General features: G+C 42.2%; 1 protein-coding gene across 6 annotated transcripts; it reads left to right on the top strand.

Moving 5' to 3' along the window:
• Nucleotides 1-912: 912 nt before the first annotated feature.
• Nucleotides 913-27,569, top strand: fam131bb (family with sequence similarity 131 member Bb). Of its 6 annotated transcripts, none has more exons than XM_058648510.1 (9): nucleotides 913-1,131; nucleotides 11,575-11,612; nucleotides 13,476-13,511; nucleotides 13,930-14,023; nucleotides 15,563-15,784; nucleotides 15,977-16,117; nucleotides 19,039-19,349; nucleotides 21,396-21,662; nucleotides 23,287-27,569. In XM_058648510.1, exons 1-9 carry the CDS (start codon nucleotides 1,104-1,106, stop codon nucleotides 23,509-23,511), a joined length of 1,362 nt encoding a protein of 453 aa, XP_058504493.1. In that variant the 5' UTR covers nucleotides 913-1,103; the 3' UTR covers nucleotides 23,512-27,569. The 6 variants fall into 6 exon arrangements, with proteins under 6 accessions (XP_058504493.1, XP_058504492.1, XP_058504490.1 ...); XM_058648509.1 differs by having other exon boundaries at nucleotides 15,560-15,784; XM_058648507.1 differs by having other exon boundaries at nucleotides 914-1,131; nucleotides 13,930-14,032; nucleotides 15,560-15,784.
• Nucleotides 27,570-27,613: the final 44 nt, after the last annotated feature.

The following is a 27,613-nucleotide window of genomic DNA, read 5'->3' as shown; positions in this document are numbered from 1 at the left end:
GACAGGATCTAAGTGTTGTAATAGAGATACAGATGCATGTCAAATGAGAGAGATGAATATCAAAGAGCCACTCCTCTCATATTATGGGGAGGGAGGTGAAAACAAAAAAAGGGTGTAGAGGAAGATCTACACTTGTGATTCACTCAGAGTACTGTGTGTGTGCGTGTGTGTGTGTTAGTTTTGGTTTTGTGTGCCTGCAGTTTTTTTTAGTGGTCAGTGCATGTGTGTTAAAGAGAGAGAGAGGGATGGGAGGAGGAGGGAGGAGGAGGTGGCGGGTGATTGAGAGGGAGATGGAGAGGGGAGAGGCACGAGGAAACCGCTGCAGTGTATTGTTAGGCTGAGCGCACACAGGAGAGGGAGACAGAGAGAGAATCCCCCATTTTAGCTCAACAATATTACAGCAGTGCAGATATCTACAACAATGGCAGCCGGGCACTCTCAGCTCTGTGCTATTGATCTGATACTGGCAACACCAATACACACACTGTCATTCTAATTGCTGTTTTAACCTCTCATTAGATTATTGCCTGTGGTTGTTTGGATCTTTCCGGGTAACAAATAATCCAACCACATTAGCAGTGTCACTCTCAGCAACTGAGCTGTTAAATACATGTGCTATTTGGTCCAAAGTGACAATTATTATTTTTATTATCACAATTATGAATCTAATATTACAGGCATATTACAGTAATATTGATGCGTTAATATTTCAATAATAAAATAAGTATATGTTTCGCTAAAATATGTTATTGTTGATGATGCCTCACATCTTTATTTAGTCCAATTTGTTTCCCTCAGGCATACTGACTTACTAACCAGATCACTTCTAAGACACTGCACTGGAGAGAGAGAGGGAGGGAGAGAGAGAGAGAGAGACAGAGAGAGAGAGACAGAGCGATAGCGCAAGGGAGTGAGAGAGAAAGAGAGGGAGGGAGAGAGAGTGATCGAGCAAGCACAGGAGGGAGAGAGAGAAAAAGAGAGAGCACAGGAGAGCAAGAAAGAGAAGCAAAAGGGAACGAGAGAGTCGCAGGAGGAAGAAGGGAGAATGCACGGTGTCTGGGTTACACTTCCACGCTTGTATCCAGGGCCTTTGTGAATACACCATGGGATGCATCGGCTCCAGGAGACTGAGTAAGCTTCTCGTCCTTTGCTTATTGTGGGCTGGGGGTGTAAGGGTGGTGGGATGACGAGGAGGAGGAGGAGGAGCAGGATGAGGGTCCTGCAGGAGAGATGGTTTGTATAGAGACAGGACAAGGCTGTGTGTATGTGTTTTTTTTTCTGGGTTTGTGTGTGCAAGCTGTTTGCAAATCATTGCAGTGTTAAAGCAAGCTGTGAGTGTATGGTTACACAGTGTACAGGCAAGATGTCAGAGGCGGTATGTGCTAAAATGTGCTACTGAGTGTGTGGTTGCATCCCCCACCTTCATGCCCCCCTCCCTCCTCCAATCCCTTGATTTATGATGCTGTATGGCAGTATGTATGTGTGTGAGTAGGAGGTAGAGGAGGATGGCGAGGAAGGGGCGAGAGGCGGGAGATGGAAATGCTCTGATAGTGCTTATTTATAGGACGGCATGGCTTGGAGAAAGGCAGGAGAAAGAAAGAAGCAAAGGGATAATGTCATTTTCAGGGGTGATGACACAGTTGATTATTTGCATGAACAGTATTGGGATAGAGGGGGGAGAGAGACACAAGCAGCAGAGGAGGAATTGTGATGCAGGCTGGCAGGGAGGAGGGGATGGATGGACAGTGATGGAGAGAGGGCAAAGGGAGGGACATACGTGTGAAGGCAATGGTGCGAGGGGTTTGCAGGTGAGGACCCTCCTGGATAAAACTATTACGACATGTAAAGAAACTAGAACCAGGACTGATGCTAAGCGGCAAAGAGTAGGATGGGAGGGGTTGTATAAATACTAATTTGAGGTAAAAAAAAAAAAAAAGAATTGCTTGTATGAATATATTTTGAGATATGTTCCACTGCACATTCATGTACTGCACGTAGCAGGAATCATGCTCAAAGTAAAAATAAACACAGACCTCCGGTGATGTTTAATATTAATGAGTCACTTAGCACATTAGGCACTTAAATGTTAAATATATCTATGGTACAACATCCCCCTGAACACTTTGAGTGTCACTCTTTACAGGAGTCATGGATGCCAAAACCAGGTCACAGACATGATCACATGTGTGCTTCTGTATGTGCAACCCACTGCTTTCTTTAACACAAATGTAATTAATGAAAATTCTTGATGGGGATGAATTTTTTTGATTAATCTAGAATACAAACATGCAGTGGAAAGTATGGCTGAGTGTTTCAAGCAATTCCACATTTCTGACATATATTGCAATTGAGATTTTATTTTACAATGAAACTTTTTACCTCAATTTTTAATTCAGTATTTACAGATTTAAATTTAAGATGGAGCATTACCACATGAGATATCGTCAAAATATTATATAAGTTTTCTCTGACACAAGGATGAGAATTCAATGCATTTGTTTTAAATTGGAATAGAACATAGGGTAAAAGAACAGAACAATTAGAAAACAATTAATTGTTCAGGACTAGACCAGGAGTATGAAGTGACACAGTTATGGAGGCAGGTGTGAACTGAATACAACAGCAGAGCTGAGCTCAGGCTCGTTGCAGAGCAGGAAAGAAGATTTGGGATCCAGCTGTCAACACTCAGGTCAAGACAGGAGTCCAGACACACTTGGCAGCTCCAGATGCTGAAAGTATGTGATTGAAGGCGTTGGAAAAGGTGCCACATTAATCTGATTGTGAGCCACCCGAATGTTGATGCTCATTTATATACGAGTGATCACAGAAGCTTACAGATCCAGTAAGGCTGCTCCGTGAACATGAGTTACATTCTTTAATCAGCGACGAGGAGCTGTGATAAAATTGCTTGAGTACACATTCAAAGCACGGTGTCTGCTGTCAGTCTCATGTAGTTCTCTCTAATAGAATAATTTATCATTTTGCAAATATTACCCAAAGCTGTGCACTATGTAATCTCACATGAACACGTAAACAAAGGGAAGCCCAAGCATGTGTGTTTGCCCACGTCGGTGAATCTCTTGTATGCAATAATAATCAGCAGCGGCACTGTCGGGTAGAGGCGTGGTTGTGTTTACCCTGGGTGAGAATGGCTTTTGTGTGTGCTATTGATCTGCCTTCTCAACTGCAGTCCAGATTGCCAAGCAGAGATCAACAGGAGCAGCAGGACTGGATGTGTTTCTGCACGGGAGTAGCCCCTGACGTATTTGTCTGGTAACACTATCTCCTCCACCTCCATCAAATCTGGGAGTGTGCTCCGTGGTCCGGCTCTGATGTCTAATTGTACCTGCACACTGCTGTAGTACTCAGTAGTATCTGTTTGTAATACATTGCAATGGCAGGCAAACCTACCGAAATTCATAATGAAAAACTATCATAGAGTCTCTGTAGTCATAGTTTATTCATACTCGTAATAGTCATAGAAAAATTAATAGAATTCCCCTATACTTCCCAGAATCTAACATTGCTATATATGATTGTTAGAGGTCTCTTTGTTTGATCTATTTTAAACCAAATCCCCCAAATATCAAAAGTTGCAGACACATGGAAGTTGTTAGTACATACAATTCACTGTTACCTTCAGGAGAGCAGATCATAGATCATATATGTAAATAAATTAAATAATCTTCCTGAAGCCAACCAGGATATAAGAATATATTGAATAGTCACTACGGGGTGGCTTCATTGGTTAAAATAAGATTTTAATGGAATGAAAATAAGTCTATTTCCTGGTCCAAGTCACTGGTTTCAGGTCTTCTTCAATAGAACAAGATGTGAATTCTCCAAATTGTGCTCCCATTTAGAGGGAAATAGACAAAGATAAAGTATCGTCCAACAGGAGCCTGGTTGCAGGTGACACTTCTGAACTTCCGGTTGCAAAACCTCAACGTGGCGCAGGCCAAATCGCAATTCTGGAGACTCTAAAAAGTGTTGTGTGTATGCACAGTATACATAATATTTTATATATCGAAGCTTGATTATATTGCTACTGGAACACATTATATAGAGATACTGCTGCTGAATAATTGCAGCCCTACCTATTGTGTTTATTTAAAACCAAGAACATCAAAATATTTAGCTGTGCAAAACGTATTCTTACAAAGTTTAAAGATGAAATCTACCAAGAATCGATCACAACAGGCTGAGTTCAAAGTTCATCTGTGCTTTAAACTAATAGGAAAAAGTAGTGACCCCCAACATCTGGCTTAGCTCTCCATCATCAGTGTTAGCACAGACACTGATGGATGCAGTGGAGATGAGATGTCCCCCATCCATCACCCTCTCAGAGAGCAAAAGCCTTGAGATGCAGTCGATGGGAGGTGCACACAATAATGGCAAACCATGTTTTTTCCACTGTGAATCAATGTGTGTTGTTCATAATTATGCTTCATTCAGAGCAAATTCCTTCATCTGCTGAATACAGAGTTTGTAATAGTCTTCTAATATTGATCACAACTTTAAATGTAATGTTGATAATGCTGTTACTCATAAATGTGCTGAAGGCTTCAGAGACATTTTTCTTAATCCAGTTATTGGGCTGCACTGTACCAATGAGTGCTGGGAACATGAATCATGGCATAATTTAAGGCATTGAGTTCATTGTGTAGAAATGTCACAGATCAGTGTTGCAGCAGTTAAAGCAGTCTATGACAGGTTTCACCTGTTTGTCCAGAAGCAGAGCCTTTCACATATCATATTTATTTGTAGAGAGATAGTACATAACAATGGACATAGTCCTCACCCACGAAGAAGCACGGAAGTAGCAGTTCACCACCAGGGGGTGAATCTGCTGGTCTATGGGAAAATGAGCTTCTACTTCTCACTTGATCAGGAAACATTTTCCTGAGTTTTCAATTTTCTGATTTTCTAGTTCCAGGTCTTCTTCAATAGAACATGGTGTCAATTTTGTAAGTTATGTTCCCATTTAGAAGAAAATAGATGATATGGCACATATGAGTCGACACCAATGTGATTGCAGGTGATATGATCTTATGAATTTCAAGTTTGAAAACTGACATGGTGCTGATCAAATCGCAAATCTAAAAGCCTCTCAATCAGAGTTGTGTCCATGTTTTTTTTTTACAGCCGATGAAAGTATTGAGTCATTTAAACATACTGAGCCTGTGTTAATGTAGGCTATGTGTGGGTGTGTGTGTATAGTCACATGTGCACACGTGTTTATGCCTCCCCTTGTGATTTGACCTCCAGTTTACCTCATGTATTCATACTCTTGCTGTTATATTTATGTGCCTATAGGCCAGTGCATGTAAATATCAACAGTAGTGCGAGAATGTGAGGCGCGTCACCACATTCTCTCACCATCTTGTCTTTTCTACTGCATTATAGTGGGATTCCCTTCCATTAAATAACAAAAAAAACACAACACCTCCGCTGCACCGTGCCTTCAGACATTTTCAGTGAAAAGCTCATGCCATTTCCAGGATTTGGCAGTTTTGCCAGTCTCCCTGTGTAAACACAGTCAATCTGACAGATGGAGGCAAAGGCTGATTGATTGGCTTCCGTCCAGGTTGGTAAAGCCTTGAAGCGCATGAACACATTCAAGGTGAATGACTCGGTGATGTAGTAGCTCAGGAATATGGTGCAGCCTGATGACCCTATACCTGCACATGTGTTAGGGCATGAGCACATATGCTCATACAGCCCAAGGACTTCAGTGTAGCATGTATAGAGCATTAAGTCTTATGTGTGTGTCATACTCTCTAATGGGTGCTGTTATGGTTTGCCTTGTCATGGGTGCCAGGTAAAGGCCTGGATCATTATAGACAGGACTCTGATTAAAATGTTTATAGCTGTGTATGTGTGAGTGTCCTTGTGCTTGTCATCTTCAGCCTGTACGTGTATGTGGCTGCTCAAAAAAAAAAAATATATAAAATACCTATACTGTAAACAATGTGACTCAGCCACAGTGAGTGAGTAAGTTACAAAATTGAAACATAATGAGATGAAACGGAGAACAATTTGATCTGTGTGTGTGTGTGTGTGTGTGTGTGTGTGTGTGTGTGATTTTATGGACATTTGTAAATGTGCTCAGCTTTAGTCTGTGACAAGTGCTGATGGTGTCTGTGTTACGTGCGCCTCCTAATCACTGCACTGATAAAGAAAAATGCTGTTTTTCAAAGGCAGGATTTCTACTTTGAATATCAAAGAGCAAGAACACACAAAGATTTCTTTCCTACAAAGGACCATCCGCTGCAAACTTCACTGGATGGTTTTCTTCACATCATCTTGACAGAATGAAATGATAATAACTGCATTTTTCCATTTCAGGTCTAAATGTTCATTATATATTTAGCAGGCCATTAGGATGATCAGGTTTATGATAGTGAGCTGCAGCAGACTGTGCCAAGATATTATGTGCTGTAGGTGTTCAGTTAGTTCAGTCAGTGCACTGATGACAACTGTTACCTATTTAGCTTGTGTCAGTGATGAAGCCTTATATGGGATGGCAGTCACATCATCCATGCCTAAACAGATTAATGGGACGTGTCAGGACTACAGATGACATGCAGAGTGGGGATGCCATTTCACCAACTTAATGGGAGTAACGTGTGCTGTGTTTGAGTGTTTCAGCAAAAGTATATCAGAGCCCCTGTGTGTGAGTGGATTGTATCTTTCCTGAGACACACTTTAACTCCATTTCCACTACAAGAACTCTACCAACCATCTGGGCCGAGGCGCTCAGCTGTGTTCTTGCTGAAGTTTGGAGCTCAGTCACTCAGCATCTGCTCCTATCGCTGTAAGAGGGCTGCGGTCCAAGCTGGTACCCCATCGTGACAACCAGCTTTTCTGCAGCTGTCACAGTGAAGAGGCACCAAGACCCCTGGTTCCTCGCTGTTACTGCTGCAGGGCAAAAGGAGTAAAAATGACAGATGATGCTCAAATGCTTCCCACTTCAGAAGGAGTCGTCAGGCCACCACAGCCAGAGCTCGACTTGACAGTGCAGTCGCTGCAGATCTTTGGTTGTTCGTTACGCACGGCTGCACTGCTCCCTCCATTCCCCCCCCCCCCCCCCCACCACCACACCCCTCCCTCCTCCGTGCCTGAGCTCAGCCTGGCTCCCCTATGACCACAGGGGGGTATCCAGTGCTGTAGTGCTGTGTGTGTGTGTGTGAGGGAGGAGTGAGAGTGCCAGGGGAGGAAAAACTGGCTCAGAGCTCTGGTCATGTGCTCTGTTGTTGCTGTTTTCTCAAGGAGGCATCCTGTCTGCCTTCTCAGGAGCAGAATTACGCATTTGCTTACTGTGCTGCTGCTCAAGAGCGGCACGTACCAGAGTGAAATAATACTCAGAATACTCAGTGTCCCATATGACCAATGAGATGCAGGGCAGTGACTACTGAACCATCGTTTATAGTGACACTGTGAGAGCTATAACCAACTCTGGCTAATCACAGCATGATAAAGCTCGTGCTCTGATGTAATCACATATGAGAGTCACAGACAGTAAATAATAAACATACAGACACAGCGGTGCACACTCTGGTGCATTGCTGTGCTCAGGCTGAAGGGCTTCCAAGTCATAGTTTGTACTGCTGCAGTCCACAGAATTTGTGAGCCACGCAATGAGTCATGGGGGGGTTGAGTGACTGCTAATCTACTAATTGGCCAAGTGAGATTGAAAAATTGCAATGAGAGGACTGAAGAGAAAAAAGATGGAGATAAGAGAGAGGCACGGTGTGTGTCCCTTTGCATTATATTGTACATTGCTGCAGGCCCAGTGTACAGTGTGTGGGTGTGTGCATATAGTCATGTATAGTTTGTGTTTGCGGAGCAGATTTTCAACTGAGAAGAGGAGGAAATCTGGGACACTCTCTCCCACCCGGGCAGAAAATGAAAAAACTCTCTTTGTCTGACTGATATCGGCCATAAGTAATCACCTCACGCCACTCTCCACAGTGCCAAAAATCAAACATGGCCTGGCTAATCCTTCGGTGGTCACACATAATTAATTTGTTAAAGTTCAACTGGAGAATTTAAACATGTACACCCCGGAAAAAACGTGACAAACCCAATGCTAAGTAGTGTCTGTACATCGACAGTTATAGGTCTCCTCCAGCTGATCCAAAGCTCTTTGTTTTCATAGAAAACGTGAGTACAGGACACAGCTACAGTGCCCTCAAACACTTTTAAAGTAGTAAAAACTGTAGTGCATACGGTTTAAATAAACAAACGTCTGCTTCGTTCAAATGAATTCACACACGGCTGATTAAGGCTATCAGCTCCACAGGACTCTCTCTCTGTGTTTCTCAGTACACCAATGTGTTTCCATTGTTTTCCATGTTGCCCAGTGATGTTCACATGCTGCACACAGAGTGAGGCTGAGTGATGCACGTACCTCAGTGGTAGAGCAAGACGTGTTTCAACTCGAAGGTTGTGGGTTAGATTCCTGGCTCCACTAGTTGGCAGCTGATGTGTCTTTGTGCAAAACTCTTAACCCCACATTGCTCCTGGCAGCTGTGCCGGGAGCGTGGGAATGGGTATAGAATATTCTAAGGTGACAGAAAATGCGCTGCACATAGATGCGCTGCGTGAAAGTGTGAGTGAATGGGTGTAAATGGGTGAATGGCAAAACCGTAGTGTAAAGCAGCTTTGAGTGGTCATCAAGACTAGAAAAGCACTATATAAATACAGACCATTAACCATGTACATCACGACAGATGGAGGCAAGTTGGAGGAACAACAGCTATACAGTGTGATGGTAAAGTGACAAGTTTCTAAGTGGATTCTACTTGATTCTAATCTTGATCAGGCTTCTAACAAATGTGCTCGTCCAATATTGAAAATGCATCATCTTCCAGCTGAACACAAAGTAAAACACGAAACAACCGTGTGACTTCATGCCTGGATATGCCTATCACAGCTGCTGCTGTTTCCGCACTATGCATTTTAGTTTTCTGGATGCAGTTTGGACGAGTAACGCTACCATAAAAGACAGATATACAACACTTAACTTACCAGAGTACCACAGAAGCATAGAAGCAGTAGGTCATGTAGAGATGCTGGCAGTGCTTTGATAATTACTCAGAAGTCCTCAAGGGGGCGATAGACGTTCCAAGCTGAAGATTTAAAGGAACAATACAGATGCAGACTTTCAGACCCAAGCACATGTTGAGTTACAAAGGCTCTTTAGCATTTTTTGTATCTCGTTCCTATTTATTGTAAATGGATACATCCAAACACACTTAGGGTTTGTAAGAGAGGTTTTGTGGTGAAGATCTGAACTGTTATAGCGGTTTAAGTTGCTTCTGCACAGCGACAGAACGCATTACACATCTGCTTTGTTTAGGCTGTGTAGCCTGCTGCGTGAATACTGAATTGACTGTGACACATAAAATTGGCATTGTGCCCCTTTAAGGTAAATTTACCCTGGCAATATAAAAGCAAGCAGTTATTTATACATACAGTAACTTCATGTACCTACTGTGATGATCTCCACAGGTATAGAAAGAAGAAGCTGCTAACTATTGAAGAAATAACAAAAGTGGGTTGATTCAAAGTGGGTCAAACAAAGCAGGATGCAAAACACTAAAGTAAATATGCAATAAAAACATTCCGTTAACTGCACAAATAAAGCTAGTACCGACTGGTACTTGGCACACCCTTCCCTGAATGAGTACAAAGGGTCAATTTTCTGGAATGAAGTCTCTCCCCTGTCTGCTGCCCTTGCCATGGTCTGATGTGTTTGGATGGAGTTCAGAGGGATTGGGTCGTATCTGAGAGCCCAACAGAGACAAAGTCAAGCGGATGTTTCTGAATCACTGGGTCAGTGGGTCAAAGGCATCACTGGACATCCAGAAAGCCAACAACTCTGCTCCGTTACTTCAAGTTCAGGAGGAAGTGCAGCTGTTGAAAACGTGACTCGTTCAGCAACATCCACACATCCACACCGACACACAGTGCTAACACAGGAGTGCGCCCCTCAGAGAGTTGCACACACAGAGCATAGACCCTCTGATACTGAGAGCAGGCACCCAGAGACCAGAGCAGTGTTTAAACTCCATTACCAGTACAGTCTATCTAATTAAACCAATGTTTTAATTAGGATTTGGACAGCCAGGAGAGAGGAGCCATGATAATGCTAATTTATCCAACAGAGAGTGTATTCCAGATGATTGGATGGATGCGTTTGTGTATGATCATCCACTTGGTATCAATAGGGGCATTGTGGAGATGTAATTTGCATGTTGAGGACTTCAATAAGTGGAGGGAGATTAGAAGAGCATTGAAACGGTGAAGACAGTGTGAATTTATGAGGGATGCTCGAGAATCAAAACAGTTGTGGTGATGGAGCATGGCCTCACTTTAATTAGCTGGACATCATGAAGGTCATGGTGATGATAGAGATGTGGTGAGTGGCTGAATGGTCAGACTGTCCTGCAGCAAAAGTGACCAAATCAGATGATTATGCAGCAGCTTAATATGTTTTTTCAGCAAAAACAAAAAAAAGTTTGCATTCAAAGACAGAGGGTTGCAAAAAGATGTATGTAAAAACAACAACAACAACAACAATAACGATAATAGAGGAAGTCAAGAGATGTTATCACACAGCACACAGTGATTATATTATTATTCTGCCTCTGTTTGGTCTCCCTGACTGAGGGAGCGTTTGTGTGTATACAGCAGAAGTGCAGGGGCAGGCGGGGGCAAGGAGTATTTATCCCATCAAACTGCAGAACAACTGGGATTTTTTGAGAGGAATTGTTCACTCCTGAAACCTTTTGTGGGCGCTTCTTTGTGTTTTCATTCATACTCCAACCTGTTTGCCTCTGTCTTACTTTACTACCGCAATGTTGCTGTTTCCTCTGTCAGTGTAGACATGAAACAAATCCATGTTTTATGTGCAGCATGGTAATGTCACTGGGCGACACAAGATCTAAAATGAGGAACCCAGTATACAGTATTATGTGGAGCTGAACATACTTTTATATGGACATGTGAATGAAATTGTGACAGAAAACAGAATGTCAATCACATTTAATGACTGATTTTCTTGAGGAACTCGGCCAGAAAGATAATTAGTCAGACATGGCAATTTCCCACTTGTGAATGTAAATAAATCAGAATGTAATCATCAAGAGGACACCATGAGTTATTTGCACTCTGGTGAAAAGTAATCTTCCCTCTGTTTCACTGGAGATTAATTATCGGTAATTGTTACCTTGTGTTGTAATGATTTCTAGCATGTGTGGGGCAACCTGCTACATTTCATGATTGGACATCAATCCAGTTGCTGCGATGGTGTCAAGACCCTACATTTATTATTATTTCATTATATATGTTTTTATAAATAAGTATGATCTGGTGTGTTGTTGATATGTTTATTTATTTTTGCCTTTCATGAATATATGGACAAATGAATATATGTGAAAGCAATTCTTCTGTTTGATTTAAGATTAGTTTAATCACCAAATTAAGTTAAACACAAATAATAAACTGATATCTCTCCCTCCTTTCCCACTTTATGTCTCTCCTTCTCCTCCTTCACCCTGCTCTCAGCGGCAGATGGCGTGCCGGTCCAGAAGGATGGAGAGCAGGTATGTGTTTATCGATCTCTCTACGTTGCCATGCTTGTTGACTTCTATTGACAGAGGACTGTTCTCACTTCACCTGGTGAACCAAAATGGCTGCGGGTTGAAATAAGCAGCAGTTACAGTACATGTGGAGCTAAACCCCCCCCCCACTATAGCTCTCTGTAACTCAAGGTGCTTATGGTAGTAGTTTAGAAAAGTAGTGCAGGTCATGTCAATGTCAGTCACTTAACTTCCACTACATTATACATCCTCTCCTCTCCTCCTCTCCTCCTCTCCTCTCCTCTCCTCTCCTCTCCTCTCCTCTCCTCTCCTCTCCTCTCCTCTCCTCTCCTCTCTGAGACAGGACACAGGAGAGGAAACCATTTTTGGACTAAAATGTTGAAAACTCTCCAGCAAATGCACTGTCGACTAATTCCATCATTTATTCATGTATTGCGCCCCAGAATGCCCTCCAGTCCCATGGAGAGGATGCACACTCAAACACACACACACACACACACACGAGTGCACACACGCGCGCGCGCGCACACACACACACACACCAGCATTGTCATGCCTTTTGGAACAAACATTGGAAATGCTGCTTAGCTCTATGCCATTATAGTGTGTTAAATTTGTCAACACACCCACATGGGAGAGGAAGAAGGAAAGTGAGAGAGATGAGTACAGAGCCGGAGATGGAGCAAGTGAGAGCAAAGAATAGCATTACAAGGAAAAGAAGAAGAGAAGAAAAGAAACGGGAAGAGGCTGATATCGATTTGCACGGGTTATCTGGATATCTACTGCATGTGGTTAATGGAGATAGTGAACACTGCCCTGGTCTCTCCTCCTCATTATGTCATCCAGTATCATATTACATGTATGTTCCATTTTGCTGGTCTGTAGACCAGTGGTGGAAATGATGTACAAGTATAGTTTTAAGCTGCATTGGTGTATTTAATGCTTTTTGAACTTGTCAGATAACATGTTTTGATATAAACATGAAATATCAGCATCATATTTCAGCCACTGGCTGCACTGTGGGGTTTTCTGCACAGAAAACCCCACAGTGGGTAACCTCTACTGATGTGTTTGTACTGAAAAAATGAAGCTCCAACAAGCAGATGATTAGCTTAGCTTAGCATAAAAGATGTACAATTAAAGTTTCAAATGTAGGTAATGGAACTGAGCACTGCAGGAATCCCAGTCAGTAGATATAGAGACATTGTGCTTTATGTGCCCAATTTTGATTTTTAATTTGAGTAAATTATTTTGTGCACCCTGGACTGTCTGTCCATTTCTGCAGGAAGGTTAAAACATATCAGGGCAGCTACTAACCCATGAATGTCCCCGCTCTCACTCGTGTCAGTCCTGCTGATAGAGAGACATGGTGCGGCAGTGGCTGTTGCTTATCTGCTTTGTCCCCAGCACCAGCCTCCACACACACATGCACACGTTCGTGTTAGCCTCGGCCCTGTCCCTGTCTGTCTGCAGCATCAGATACTGTTTGACATCTCTCTCTCAGACACACACAATTTTCAGCTGGCTTGCAGTGTTTTTGTCAGCTCATGTAATCACAGAGGAGAGTCTGCCGCATATTCACTCTGCTGTACATAAATAAGCAAATATAAACTGTTTAATCCCCTCCCTTCTCCTTGTCATCCTGCTCCTCGACTCTTGATTTTTCCTTGTTCTTGGAAAACCTCTATGTTCGTCTTTTCTCCCCTCTCCTTTTTCTGTATTTCTTTAACCTCCTCTGCATGTTCCATGTGCAAACGTCTTCTCGTCTCTCTTCTTTGTCGTCTCCCTTCCATGCATGTCATTTTTCTCTGTCCTGTCACTCTTACTCTTTCCCCATCCTTCTGTCCTCCCCTTTCTCCTCCTCAGCATGGACGTTCAGAATTTTCATGGGAAGGAATCAATGTAAGTGTTGTGACACCATTCCTTCATCTACAACATTTCTTTCTTTATCTTTTTCTTTCTTTCCTTCTCCTGATTTGATTTAACTCACCCTTTAGCAATCAGCTCGTGCCCCCCCCCCCTCCACAAGACCTCCCTCACCCCTTGGCTTTACAGTCTATTTCAATTTTATGGTAGTAGTGCACAGTAGTGAGCACAGTCAGAATCACTTCCTGGTTTGCAATAACTTTGGGTAATGTAGTGTTTATCTTTTGTATTAACCCAAAATCTCCATCACTTCTCCTCTCCACTCACCCCTCTTTAACACACGCTGTCCTGATGTGTTTGTGTGCCCTGTCACACCTGCCATACGGTCATTTCCTCCACACTTTTTCCCCCTCCTCCATTCCTCTCTCTTTCTTTTGTTTTACTTCCCCTCTAGCTGTCTATGGAAGACACCACGTCAATCCTGCCAAGGCTCAAAAGGAACTCAAATCCCTACAGCATCGGAGCACTGGCTAAGTCTTCTCTGTCAGGTGTGTCAGGTGTGTGTCTGTGCTGTAACTGGTAAACCGACCCCATGTTGGCTCCTTCCTCAGTGGGAGCTGGAGTCAGCATGGCACCCTTAACGGGTTCCCCTGTATCACTTCCTCTCCACGCTGTGATAACACTCGTCAATGGCTCCTCATGAGTCATTGACGGAATGAATTCAGCATGATAAACACAACACGCACACGCACAAACAAACATCATCATCTTGTTGCTCTTTCTAAGAACAGGTGAGTGATAAGTGGGAAGTGTAGTTGTTTTTTTTTATGTTAAATGGTTGTGAAACTGTGGCGTCCTGAACAAGCATTAGCGTTGATGTTTTTGTACTGTGTGCAGTTCAGTGCAGTTTTAGTCCAGTGTCCTTGGTTTCCTCCAGTTGTCTTGTGCAGTACAGTGCAGTGCAGTGAAGTGTATTTCAGCATACAGTGTAATGGAGTGCAGCTGCCACGCTGTGTGTTGTGGCACTGATTTGTCCTCTGATTTATTCATAAACCTCATCTTCATGCGCCACCATCAGAGAGGATCACACACAGACGCAGGGTGTTACAGTGTTTGTCATCACATGTTGGTCACATGAGAAATTGGAATGCAGCCATAGTGAAGACATCAGCTGGTATTTTTTGTTGTTGCATGCAGTTATTTATCCTAATTAAAAACAACAACAATAAACATCATGTAGTGATTCATGAGTTAGATTCTCAGTCAGTCAGTGAGGAGGAGGAGCAGGTTATGTGTTTTTTGCTCAGCCAGCACAGTTAAGCAGAGATGTGTAAGTGATCCTGTCAACAAGGCAACCTCTCATTACTCATGCCACATCACCCCAATTAACCTGCTCCAACCCATGATGCACCTGTGTCAGACACATCCACTGCCTCCTCTCCCCCATGTAGAGTGAACAAGCGTTGGCTTAGTCTCATTAAACACGCAACAGTCATCTCCACCACCATTGTCATCAAGCCAATCTCATAATCCATGTTCACGCAGACCATAATTTAGTACAGCAGGATTTGACTGATGTTTTTAAGGAATTATCTTTAGGTGAGCCTACCAATAGATAATACTTTATGACAATATCCAGGATTCAATTAAAGCTTTAATTTAAAATCACTCATTTTAATATCATTATAGTATGTTCACATATACTATAAGGAAATCAAACCTAGTTCAGAACAACGACTATGGTGATTATTAATAATGCAACAGTAATGCAATGAAATGGCCAACACTGTTTATCAGTCCAACCCTACTGGAAATCCAAAGTCCCATCAGTCATCACAGCTCCGATAACCAAAGAGTGAAATTCATTTGAAATTAACATATTTCACTTCTGTCTGTCTTTTCTTCTTCTCTTTCCATCAACTGTCCACACAACTCAAATATCAAATCCACTTCTTCAATTTCTCCTGCCACAACTCTGTTTCCATCCACTCATATAATCAACCATCACTCTGTGACTCCCCTTACTCAAATCCTCCTCATTGCCATACATCCCACTCTATCACTGCGGCCTTTCTTTACACCAGGAGTCTCTCGCACCATGAAGGAAAGGGTGACAAAACCCACTGCCATGGCTCAGGGTCGTGTCGCTCACATGATTGAATGGCAGAACTGGGGTATGCAGACGGTCGGTCCAGGGGGCGTTTCCCAGTGTCGACTGACCACACAGGAGCGGGAAAAGGAGCGGCGGCTGGAAAATGACGCCTACAGTGACCTCAGCGATGGAGAGAAGGAGGCCCGCTTCGCTGCAGGTGTGCAAACACACTCTCAAAAACACACAGGGAGATTTGAGGACAGGCACTCCACAGAGCCTGTTAACTCACATCAGCAGAATTATGTGCTCATCACCTCACTCTGTGGGATGCATGCCAGCGATTCAGCCAATTTAACAGAAGGCAGGCCCACACAATGATCCTGACTCGACCTTGGAATCCTCACCTCAGGTATCCTGCAGCAGTTTGCAATCTCAGAGGCGACACTTCTAGCCTGGACATCGATGGACGGAGAGAGCCCGAGGTCGGGATCAAACCAGGGCAGCATGGCTCATCTGAGCGAGGTCAACCAGGAGAGCATCACCAGTCGAGGTAAAGATCTATAAACATGACTGCAACTCATATCAACACAGCTTGTACCACAGAATCTAGTAATCATTACAATGATGTAACAATGTGGTAACATTGTTATTAATACATGTAATACATTAAAACATGTGACAATATGATGTCACAAAAACTAAGTCAAAGTTAAATGTTACTCAAATACACTTATGTTTACAATATATAATATGCATTGAATTCAGTATTGGTTTTATTTTTTTACTGCAGTTGGCCTCCGTGATGTTGTATGACTGCCTTATTGTGGATTTCATTATTCATTACTTCTTCTCCTTCCTTATTCTTTATTCCACCCTCATCTTTAATGCAGCATTTCTACAAAATAACATTACATTAATTCATATTAAAAACACGAGATGATTTAATAGGGTAATTGGACAAATTTAAGCTCCGATATGTAACGTTTAGGAGATATTGAATATATTACAACAAACTTCTCAAAAGGATGTTTGTGTAAGTGTGTAATTGCTTTAAAATGAAAATGGTTTGGTCTTCTTAGCTTTAGAATAAGCCTTTCATATGTAATTTAGGCAAGAACCTTGCTTTGTGGAGGGAGCCATCTTACAGCTCAAATAGTGTGTGTGACGGCCACTGACGTGCATGAGAACGTGAGTGAGCGCAGGAGTCCTGTGTTTGTTTCAATCTGCAGTCTCACCATTACATGTCACTAATTCATAATCACTGGACCGGTAACTCTGAAAATCACTTAAACACGTCTAGTAAAATCTTTACAATAATCAGTAATCAATTTACATATTGATTAGCAGTAACACTTGCAATACTTTCCTCTGAAATGTAGGAGTAAGTAATAGAATATATAAACTACAAGTAAATCTTGGTTACTCTGGACTAGCGCCCATGGTCAGCAGGCTTCAAAACATTTGTGTTAAAGGTGCTGTCACTTTGTATTATAACATGTGTCTTGTTGCTTAGTAACGAGAACAGACTGTTCCATCTCCAGGGCAGAGGGTTCACTCATTATTAATTTCACATTTTACAACATGGGTGGTTGGAAGGTAATCCCGCCCACTGTATCTGTTTATAGTATCATGACTGCAGATATTTTTAGTCCACACCACAGCAGTGCAAACTTCGTTCTCATTATAGCGACAGTGAGCTGCTGTTAAGATAAACTTCCTTAAGGGTATGAGGCTCCATTAATTAATTTACTTAAAATTATATCACCCTTTTTAAGCAAATGAACCTGTAGCACAGAATGTTTTGCAGTGTTTACTCTTGGGCCCAGTTTACTCTCTTCTCTTGTGAGAAAGATAAACTGCCTAAAATCAAAGCTGTGTCTACATTATGCAGTTTGACATAAGTGATTAATGAACAGTATAAAGGTGTGCCAGAGAGTTACCGTCAATACATTATTCAGTTTGAAAACTTTTCTGTTTGCCAGCATTTCTCTTTTTCTTGGTCTAGATCCCAGTCAAACACTTTGCTCCAGGACAAACCAAAGTCAAAATTAAAACTTATTACTTCCTCACACTCTCCTTAACCGTATGAAAACCAGATTTACTCTTTAAACATTAACCATGACGTTTGTGTTGTTCCATGTCATTAGAGTTTTAAAATGGTCAAGGACTCATGTGTGGCTCAGTTAAGCATGGTATTAACATCCATCTTGAGCCATTTGATCACACTTCTCAGTGTAGTTTCCACTACAATGTTGTTGTTCTCTTTCTCTACCTTCCACTCACGCAGTTACATATGCACACAGGCACACACGCACAGTGGCGAGCACGGGGGGGGGGGGGATAATCGCCTGGTGCCCTAATGGACGAAAACGCTGTGTGCTAAAGTGCCCTCGAGTCACAGGACGCGCACTAAAGTACCCTCTACACTGGTTAAAACCATGAGGAAGTGCTCTACTGGCTGCCATTCATTTGTGGCCTCTAAAGCAAAATATAAACTTTGAAACATTGATTGTTTCTAAAGGAGTGCCTGTCAAGGGGAGCAAAGGGATGCAGTGCCCTGTAAGATGACCTTGCAACTTCATTTTCTATGGGTGTCCTTCCAGTTCCCTACTGTCCCTACATAAGTGTCCCAAAGACTGTCCTTAGAGGACATGATATTCAGTGCTGTATAGAAAATGATACTGTGCAGTAAAGGATGTCCCTGTGTCCCTAGGTCTACACAGGCGTGTGAGAATGTGGGAAATTATACAGTAATGGTGCCTGCCCCACCGGTGCACAGTAGGTGCCCTTTTAATTTTTGCCCCTGCCCTTCCAAATGTCTGTGCACGCCACTGCTCACGCACACACACACTCTTGTTCACACTCAGGGACAAAACATAAAATCAAGACTTAACCTTGAAAAAGCACTTTAAAATTATGAGGACTCGCCAAGATCTCCTCACTTTCCCAAAATGTTCTCATTTCCTTAGGTTTATATGTTTTTTAGTCCTCATGGAGATATAAATTCAAACAAAAACACACACATACACTGGCCAAAAATCACTGGATCGGATATCGCAAAAAGGAAAGTCAGTTCTACTATGATCCGTAAACTCTGATATGATGTAAATGCTGATGTCTGCCACACAGGTTATAGATAGGTGGTAAATGCATCAGCACAAATGCCTTATTACCAGCTAAGTTTAAAGGGTTAAAAGGGGTAAAAGACTGGGTTGATCTGATATCAGTTTTGGTGAAATTCGAGGTTGTGATATTGGTATTCTATGGGACAGAAAAAGTGCCATTGATCTCTCAGGATGGATGTTAATATCTGGTCTAAACTAGGCCTTTGTTCTGAACAGCTACATAGTATATGCATTTCTCTCTTTGTATAATTCATTATATCAAAACTGTCATATTAACTTCAAAACTGTCATCAGCATGAAACATATTCATTGCAGCTGCTGGTTTTGTTGTTGTTGTTTCTTTCAGATCAGATATTGCACCACTCGTCAGCAGAGGTGTGGCCTCACACATACGTGTCCCAGGGCCACTACTGCCTCTCCTCCTCTGATGCCTGGGAGCCGATCACCAACGAGCCCTCTGGCGTGGCATCTCCCGCCGCTGGCTCCTATGTAATGGGGACCAATGGGTTCGACGGGCAGTCGGCAGCTCACTTACTGTCGCAGCAACAGCAGCAGCAGTTCAGTCTACAGCAGCAGAATCAACTACAGCAGCTGCAGCAGATACAGCAGATCCAGCACTACCAGCAGCAGCAGCTCCTGCAGTATCAGCAGCAACAGGTGACTGTAGGAGAGCTGGTGGAGGCCCAGGTCTGTGCGTGTGACTCAAAGTGTGGCTGTAGCTGCAGTGAGACGCTCCAGCACAAGTGGCTGAGATTTAATATGTGAGCAGAATAAACATTTGAGCACTGGAGCAGTCACTGAGGACTTCAAATGCTCAGAGCAGACACAGATTATATCAAGATATTGTCTCTATCAAGCAAAAAAATAATACTATAATAACAGTTTACATGGTCCTCTGTGTCTTCAGATATCTCTGAAACTCCAAAGTGACTAGATTCATTTATCAGACATGATTCTTTATGGTTCTTTGAGTCTTGTAGACACAGGTTTCACTCAGGAACTATGATATTTTGTATTAATCACAGGTCACATTGAACTCACGATTAATGTAACTTAATCGTGAGTGTAACTTGAAAAGAGACAGTAACTTAAACACATGGGAAATGCTTTTGTTCAAGTTCAACTTATTTAATATCTAAACTGAAACTTTTAAAAAGGACCAGTGTGTAGGATTTAGTGGCATTTAGGCATGAAGTTGCAGATGGCAACCAACACAATACCTTTTGCTTTTGTATATGTAAACTACACGAGCCTTCACATAAAAACACAAAAAGCCCTCCCTAGAGTCAGCGTTTGATTTGTCCATTATGGGCTATTGAACAAACATGGCAGACATTATAAAAGAGAACCCATCTGTGCAACTTATAAATAGAACAGAAGAATGGTCGTTCCCAGCCGTTGCTAGAATTGACTATAAGCACGGTCTCTTCCCGGTTTTCAAAAAGCCAGTACGACTGTTTTCGGTAAGCTGTCAGCCAAAGATGCAGAGATGTTCTACAGATGTTGTCTTTTCCATTTTAGGCCATGTTGAATGCCCCAGGATTAACTACTAAAACAACTAATCACTCACATTACCTTAAGAAGTCCAAGTTTTGACCAGAAGTAAGGAGCTGGCTTATGTTTTAGCGGAAGTTGTAAGTAACACTCCATTGCTTATGAGTTTGGACAGTCAATGTACACAAACATCACTCACTCGCATAGAACTATGATCATTCCCAGTTCCTATGCAATGTGAGCACGCCAAAAAGGCAATATTTTACCCACAGTTCTGTCAAACAGTGTAAACGATCCTGTGGTGCAAAAGCACCTAATGACTCCTGTATCGTGTACAAGGACTGCATTGTAAACAGGATTGATTTGCTTGTGTATTTTTCTCTCCGTCAACACCAACAGTGGACTCTCACATACGTGGTGAAAGCGTCAACTGAAACATTTGTCATTCACTTTGAATGGAGGAGCTTCAAAGGCTGCTGAACTGCACTGTGGGTCGGCTGCTTTGTTTTTGCTCGCAAAAGAAGATGACAAAAGTTAAACTTTACAAGCATCAGTACATCAAATCATCCAATCATGATTAATTATTAGCCCAAACACCACTCCGTTCACACAGAGCTATTGGATGAGGTTCTTCTCCCTGATATGATACTTTTTTGTTGGAACAAATCCACCCAACGATGGCAGACATCAAACCACCATCACTTTGTATTAGAAACTTCTCAACATCTGTTCTAAAAGGGTGGTGGGTCAACTTTTGGAGACCTGCTTCATCAGCAGTTGCAAAGATCTCCACAGACCCGTCTCATGTCCTGTTTAAGGAATACCAGCTCCTGCCTTCAGGAAGGCGCTACAGGGTGCTCAGTTTACTTAATCTCACTCCTGAACCAAAAGTAATCCCTTAGGAAGGCCGTTGAGAAGGTTTTTAGGGATTTGTATTTTATATTCATATTTAAAAATGTAATGCATGTTAAAGACTTATATTTTTATAGCTGCATTTTTGGGTCTGATTTTGTCTTATGTCTCCCTGCTGTCTACGGCTGTCAGAATGGTGAATGCAAGACAATACAAATGGACAATAAAAGTATTATTTTATCTTGTCCACCTTTGCCCCACAATTGTGTCACCCTGCAGCACGTCATGAAGACAGATTTGATTTGGATAACCTGCCACAAACTGTTCTGATCACAGTCTCATCCCTCTGTCCTTTAGGCTCTGGAGCACAGGCTGCACAGCGCCAACCACTCTTTACAAGCTACGCCCAACAGCACCATCCACAGTCTGGTCCATCACGTTCACCCTCCGTTGGTGGATCTGTGGAACACGGGGCAGATGGAGGCCTTTCAGGCCGAGGCCGGAGGCTACATGGGTGTAGCGGCAGTGGTGGAGCCGGGTCTCTCTGTAATGTCTGGAGATGACATGGTGGGAACAGAACACTCCCCCCTGCTGGAGCAGCAGGAGGATGAGGATGAGGTCAAGGTGAGGTGACATCAAGTTTGATTCCGTCAATTTTCATCCTCCGTGATTCATTTTTATCTGTAAAGTGCCGAGTTTGCACCATATAAGAACATACTGATGGTTTTATTCAATTAACCACAAATGACACAGCATTTGCCTTCATCATACACTTTCCACTGTTCTCTTTCCAATCCTCTAGACATGGGTTTGCTTGAGGTGATAAGATCTGCTGTTCAAGTGTTAAGTCATCAAATGTGAGGGTTTGCAGTTTGTCTTTCATGTAACTTGTACATTGTTTGTTACAAAGATGGAGAAATTATTCTTTAAATTAAAAACAACAATCCAAAGGAGGAAGAAAAGGCAACAAGTAAAATATAAAATACCTTAACTGTAGGGAGCTGGAACGCAAGAAAACTACAGCAACAAACCAAAACGTGGTCAACTGAAACAAATACCAACACACCAGGGAGGCAGGGTTAATCACACACAGGTGAATCTCATTAGGGCGGGGCAGACAATCAGGAGGGAAGACAGCACAGGAAGTACAACTTAATAATGTACACACATGGAGAAACTACAAAATAAAACAGGAAACAAGGAAAACAGAAAACCACAAACAACAATAAACTTACATTAAAAAAAAAGTCATATTAGCACATATTAGGGGACATTTTCACAATTTCCATGGCTTTTGTTGCCCTATGGAAGATTTCCAAAATGTACTATAATAACCTTGGTTTAACCTTGAAACATTTTCGCCGTGTATTTGGATTCATGGGAGGTTGCATTGTGGTGTATTGCCTCACTGCAATCGGACCATTCTGTTTATTTTGAATCTTTAATTTTTATGTAAATTTACCACCGACTTGCTGAAGTATCTCTTAAAAGACCAATGACTCGAGGCAATCTCTCATCTCTAAAGCACTGCGCTAATGTCAGGTCTCCCTCAATAGAACATGATGTCGACTTTGTAAATCATGCTCTAATTTAGAGGGAAATAATAATCGCTGCACACAAGAGTGGACAAAATTGTGATTGACAGATAGTAGGAGCCTAGTTGTAGGTCACACATCTGTGAATTTCTGGTTTGAAAATCTGACATGATGTCAGTCAAAACATGAATCTTGAAGCTTCAGAACAAGAGTTTGTTTTGCATTTGGAAGACTACATCCATTTTTTACACTGTACATCTTCTTCATGATGATAATGATAAGATTTTGCCCTTGAATGCAAAACCTTTGCAACTGCTGAGCTGAGACCTTGGGTGTTAAATCTTCCTGGACACACCAGTAACAAAGAAGACAAACCAAATGACCTTGACACATGAAATCTTGTATCAAGGTCATTAGCCAACATAAAACTAGAAACGGTCCCTGAAGCAAAGAGGAGACAAACATAAAGAACACAAAGTGCTGGATTTTAAAAAAATTACACATTTATAGTAGATTTAAATTCAAAAGTCTCCTAGAGAACAAATCAGTCTATAAACTTATGTTAATAGACTGGACGTTGGTGTTTGAGTCACATGAAAATAGCCTGCTTAGTCATCAGGGCAGACCTTTCATATATTTAGCTGCAAAGCTCTGGTTAAGCTAAGATGATTGAACCTGCTGTGTGTTTGGCTCTGTCTGTCTGTCCTGGCCAGGAAGAGGAGGTGACACTGTGCATGGAGCTGGAGTCGGCCACGTTGACTCCACCCACGCAACAAGGGGATGCCTCTGGAGGCAGTAGTCCAGGGCAACCGCCAGCCGAGCCAATCACAGAGCGGAAGGCTTCCGATGTCACCTCAGGCCTCATTCAGACACTAGAGGAGAAGGAGGAGGAGGAGGAAGAAGAGGAGGGGCCTGTCGCTTCCATGGCAACCAACTGAGTTCCTGGCTGTTAAGAGACTCCTTATTACAAACTGATCAGGGAGTCAGCGAGGAATGAGCGTAATAACACAATATATATCTATTAATCTGTTCCTTTTCAGGTATCACAAACATGACTTTTTGGTTTGCGAGATGAATTCTTCTTCGAAACAGATTTGGAACTGGACTCTTGACGAGACACGAGCTGACGCAACAAAGGACACCTGTTTCTTTGTAAGCCTTACATCCCAAAGGTAAAGGAAGAGGAGAGTGAGGGTGGAAAAGTGAAGAGGAGGAGAAGGAGGAGCACTAACCGACAGAGACGTTTCCTTTCAAGGAAATGAAACCACGCTGAGGTGAAGAGGAGGAGACTTGGAAACATGCATGCTTTTTATGAAGACAAGCAACTTGACCCTGTCATCATAATGATAATGAAAATCTAACATAATAAAACATAATAATAATAAGGATGATTTTGTAATAAAGCAAAGAAAAGAACACAAGAAAAAACCAATGTATAAGTGTATGATAAGATATTATAGTTTTCCTATGGGAGAACTACTTTGTTTACAGCTGTTTCTCGACATACAGTATTAGATCATGTTCAACCAAATTCATTTCCCTGGTATATCAAACACACACACACACACAGTATCGTTTTTTTCACCCCAAACTCACGTGTAATTAAAGTAGACAAATATTTCAGCATTTCAGTGAAATGCAGTTTAACCCTCTAAAAATACATTTTAGACGTTGTTGTGGTACCAGGATGCCTGAGGCACAACCCAGGGACGAGCCTGTCCTGCTGACTGCACACACCAAACACTGCACAGAAAAGGATTGTACTGTACGATAGTGTGCTTCCTACTCTGTCTCGTCGTATGCATGTTTCCTCAGAATACTATGGGGTACCTGTACTATACAGCACTGTATAGACTTTGCACTGAACCGTAGTATCCCAGGTGGGGGCCACAGTGGACCTGCAGTGGGCTTGAGTGTTGGATAGAAAGAAAAAAAAAAAAGGACAGAGCTGCATAAGCGAATCTCTTTTGCACTGATGCAATCCAACAGATCAGAGGTTGCCTTTGGACTGTTGATGTTACCCAGTTCCCTCTCTGAAAGCTTTCAGCACCACCGACAACCAAAACCGAGCCACTTAACAACACAGAACCCTCAGCTGCTTGTGTTCTTTCCACAGATGTACATTAGATAAGCACTGGTTTGAATGTACTGAAGGACAGACTGGAGGCAGTACATGAGGGTTGTTTTTGACCAAACACTCTCTTGATAAGCAACAATAAATCAGAGAGTCTTTCAGATTTATCTCGGATTGAAATGGATTCACTGCTGGCTCACCTGCACGCACATTGTCACAGGTCACTTTTGGGGGACACTGCATAGACTTATTTAGACTACACACCTAGGGCTGCAAAATGAATTGGAAAGGAAATCTCAATACAGCCAAGTGTAATATCCAGTTATATCCGTAAAAATATCATGATCATTTTCAAATATTTTGAATATATCATGCAGCTCTACCAAACCCTGACTTTAACCTCAGTTTTTTCCAACACAGCTTTTGCCCTTGAAGCTGTCCCCAATGAACTAACTCCAACAGCGACGTACACATACACAAATATCTAAATTGTAACCAGCAATAGGCAGGCAGGACACTGGTTTACCATCAGACCAGTGTCGGCTCTGTCGCATAGATGTAAATAGTCTGAGTATGGAAGAGTTTCCTCGAGCTCTCATTCATAGCTTTCTTTTTTATTTGTTTTTTCCACATAAAAATACTACGTAGGAATGTCTGTGTTGCAAATCGAGCGATCACTCAAGCTATCAAAGAGTTTCACCTGGTGAATCCATCAGTGGGGAAACAGCAGTCGGTCTGAGATCATGTGGGGAAAAGCGAGCCCGTGTGCCGCTCAATCTGCCAATCAGGGATTAGAACAGAAGGCTTGGGCTGAACACTAAAGCCGAATAGATCGGTGTCTTCCTGCTCATCATGATTACTGTGAAGCAGCTGCCTGGAGTGTGATAGTGATTAGAATGATGTTTGAGGAAGCATGGGGTCATTTCTTTTTTTGTTTTTCTCTCTTTTGCTCGAGGAAGAATGGGTGTGTTCTTGCAAGGAGGGGAGTTCAACAGAGACAGAGAACAAAGTGGACTTTCTGTGCATGTCTCACTGACAAACTTCACTGTTTCCATCTTTTCCCTGTTTATGGGGGAGCACCTTCTCCCCTCACTTTGATGATTGTGTGAGAAACTTTTAAAAAATATATATATACGGTTTATTGACTTGAATGAATTTATTTTATGATTGCTTCTTTATGCAATGATGGGGACAATGTTTATTTTTCTACTAACTTGTTGAAATCCCCTCAAGTATAAGTTAGAATAGGTGTCATGGCTGTAAAGCAGACTTGTGTTGATGTAGTTTTGAGCACTTTACACATACAAAAAAAAAACATCAAAAGGACAGATTGGCAGCTCTAAATGATAACTTCACTAATCCTGGTTTGGACCATTACAACTCAGAGGGCTCAAAACTGCTAACAGGATGTCTTTACAATGGCACATATTCATTTATTTATTGAACAATTACTTGGTGGGGAGGATTAATGTGACAGCTTGTACAGCCTATAGTTTCATGTAGGTACTAACCCTTCTGGGAGCAGTATCTTTTTCACTATGAGTCTCAGTTTCATCAGTCTCAGACATAATGAGGTGGGGAGACTATTGCTTATATATTATTTGAGGGCAACATGTGTAAAGCTTATCTGGACTCTCAAAGAAATGTACATAGACTCAATTTAGCCAGAAAAGATACTGCTTCAGTTTGGGTCATTTTATTTGAACTAAATCTCAATGAATGAATACACTAATAACAAGAAGCCAAATATCTTTCTGTGGATGTTAAGGTTTACCGACCACGTCCCTGATAAGTGACTGATTTTGCAGTTGAGTTCCTCTTTTTGTATAATTCTACTGCCATCTTCCAAGGGTTACAGTAACTTGTCTGCAGGCATGTCGCTCAAAATCTGCTTCTGGTCCTCTCCCTTTCTCCTTGTCTCTCTCTTTCTATCTCTTTGTATCTGTTGTGTATATTTGTGTGTGTCTCTACGTCTGTCAGTCAGTGTACAGTAAGTTGTCTGCTGTCTTATCCGAAGAATCACTGCCTAAAACAAAAAAATAACTGTAACAATGCTAATGATGAATTAGTCAGACATGGGACATGGATATAATTTGGAAGTGTGTTGCAAAAGAAGTGCTGTATAAAAAAATGCTGTATAAAATTGGATGGCTTCTGTAAAACTGTATGAAATTGGGTATATTAGTTTGAGATGAGGCAGCGTGGCTGGTGAAACCAGTGCACCCTCCTAACACTCACACCTATGCATGCTTGTTGGACGGCTGTCACAGAATGGTTCTTCCATACGGTTCCCTCTCTCACTTCTGTCAACAACTCTGTTTTCTTCCTGTCTCTCTTCTTTCTCCTGCACGACAGAACCTCCAGCCCACCCCACTGCCCCGACCCCCCGACCCCCCCTGACCCCCACCTTCTATACCTGTCTCCTCTTCTTTTCCTCCAGTGGAGAAAGAGCAAATAAACAAATCAACTAACAGCATTCCTTGTGCAAATGACTGGACATGTTTGGGTTTTTTTACAAAGTGCATACAATTACATTCTCAAGGGTGTTTGGTGGAAACTGTAATCTGCGACCAGCTCCTTGGTGATGTCAGGAGAAACAATTATCACCGTGGAAGTGGCAGCAGTGTAATCTGGCCTGACATACTTTTCCAAAGGCATTCCCTCTCTGGTTCTTATTAGGGACTCTTTTGCACCAGAAGAATGTTAATGACAGCTTGTTTGTTCGTGCTCACATATAGACTGAAGAGTCTGGAACACGACTTGACATCATAAACATGTTCATAGTTTGATATTTTCCTTTCAGCCCTGAATGCTGTTACTCACATGCTGATATCAGCCATGTCAACAGCCCAAATATCTCATGGAAGATTGAGCGTGACAAGTATTAGTGAGAGAATGTTGCTTCGTAGACTGATGAGTATGTGAAATATTCTGTGAGGAAGCGATTAGTGCTGATCAGACGCCAT

Source organism: Solea solea, chromosome 13, assembly GCF_958295425.1.
Source record: "Solea solea chromosome 13, fSolSol10.1, whole genome shotgun sequence".
NCBI classification, from domain to species: domain Eukaryota; kingdom Metazoa; phylum Chordata; class Actinopteri; order Pleuronectiformes; family Soleidae; genus Solea; species Solea solea.
This window is presented reverse-complemented; position numbering and strand designations above follow the sequence as displayed.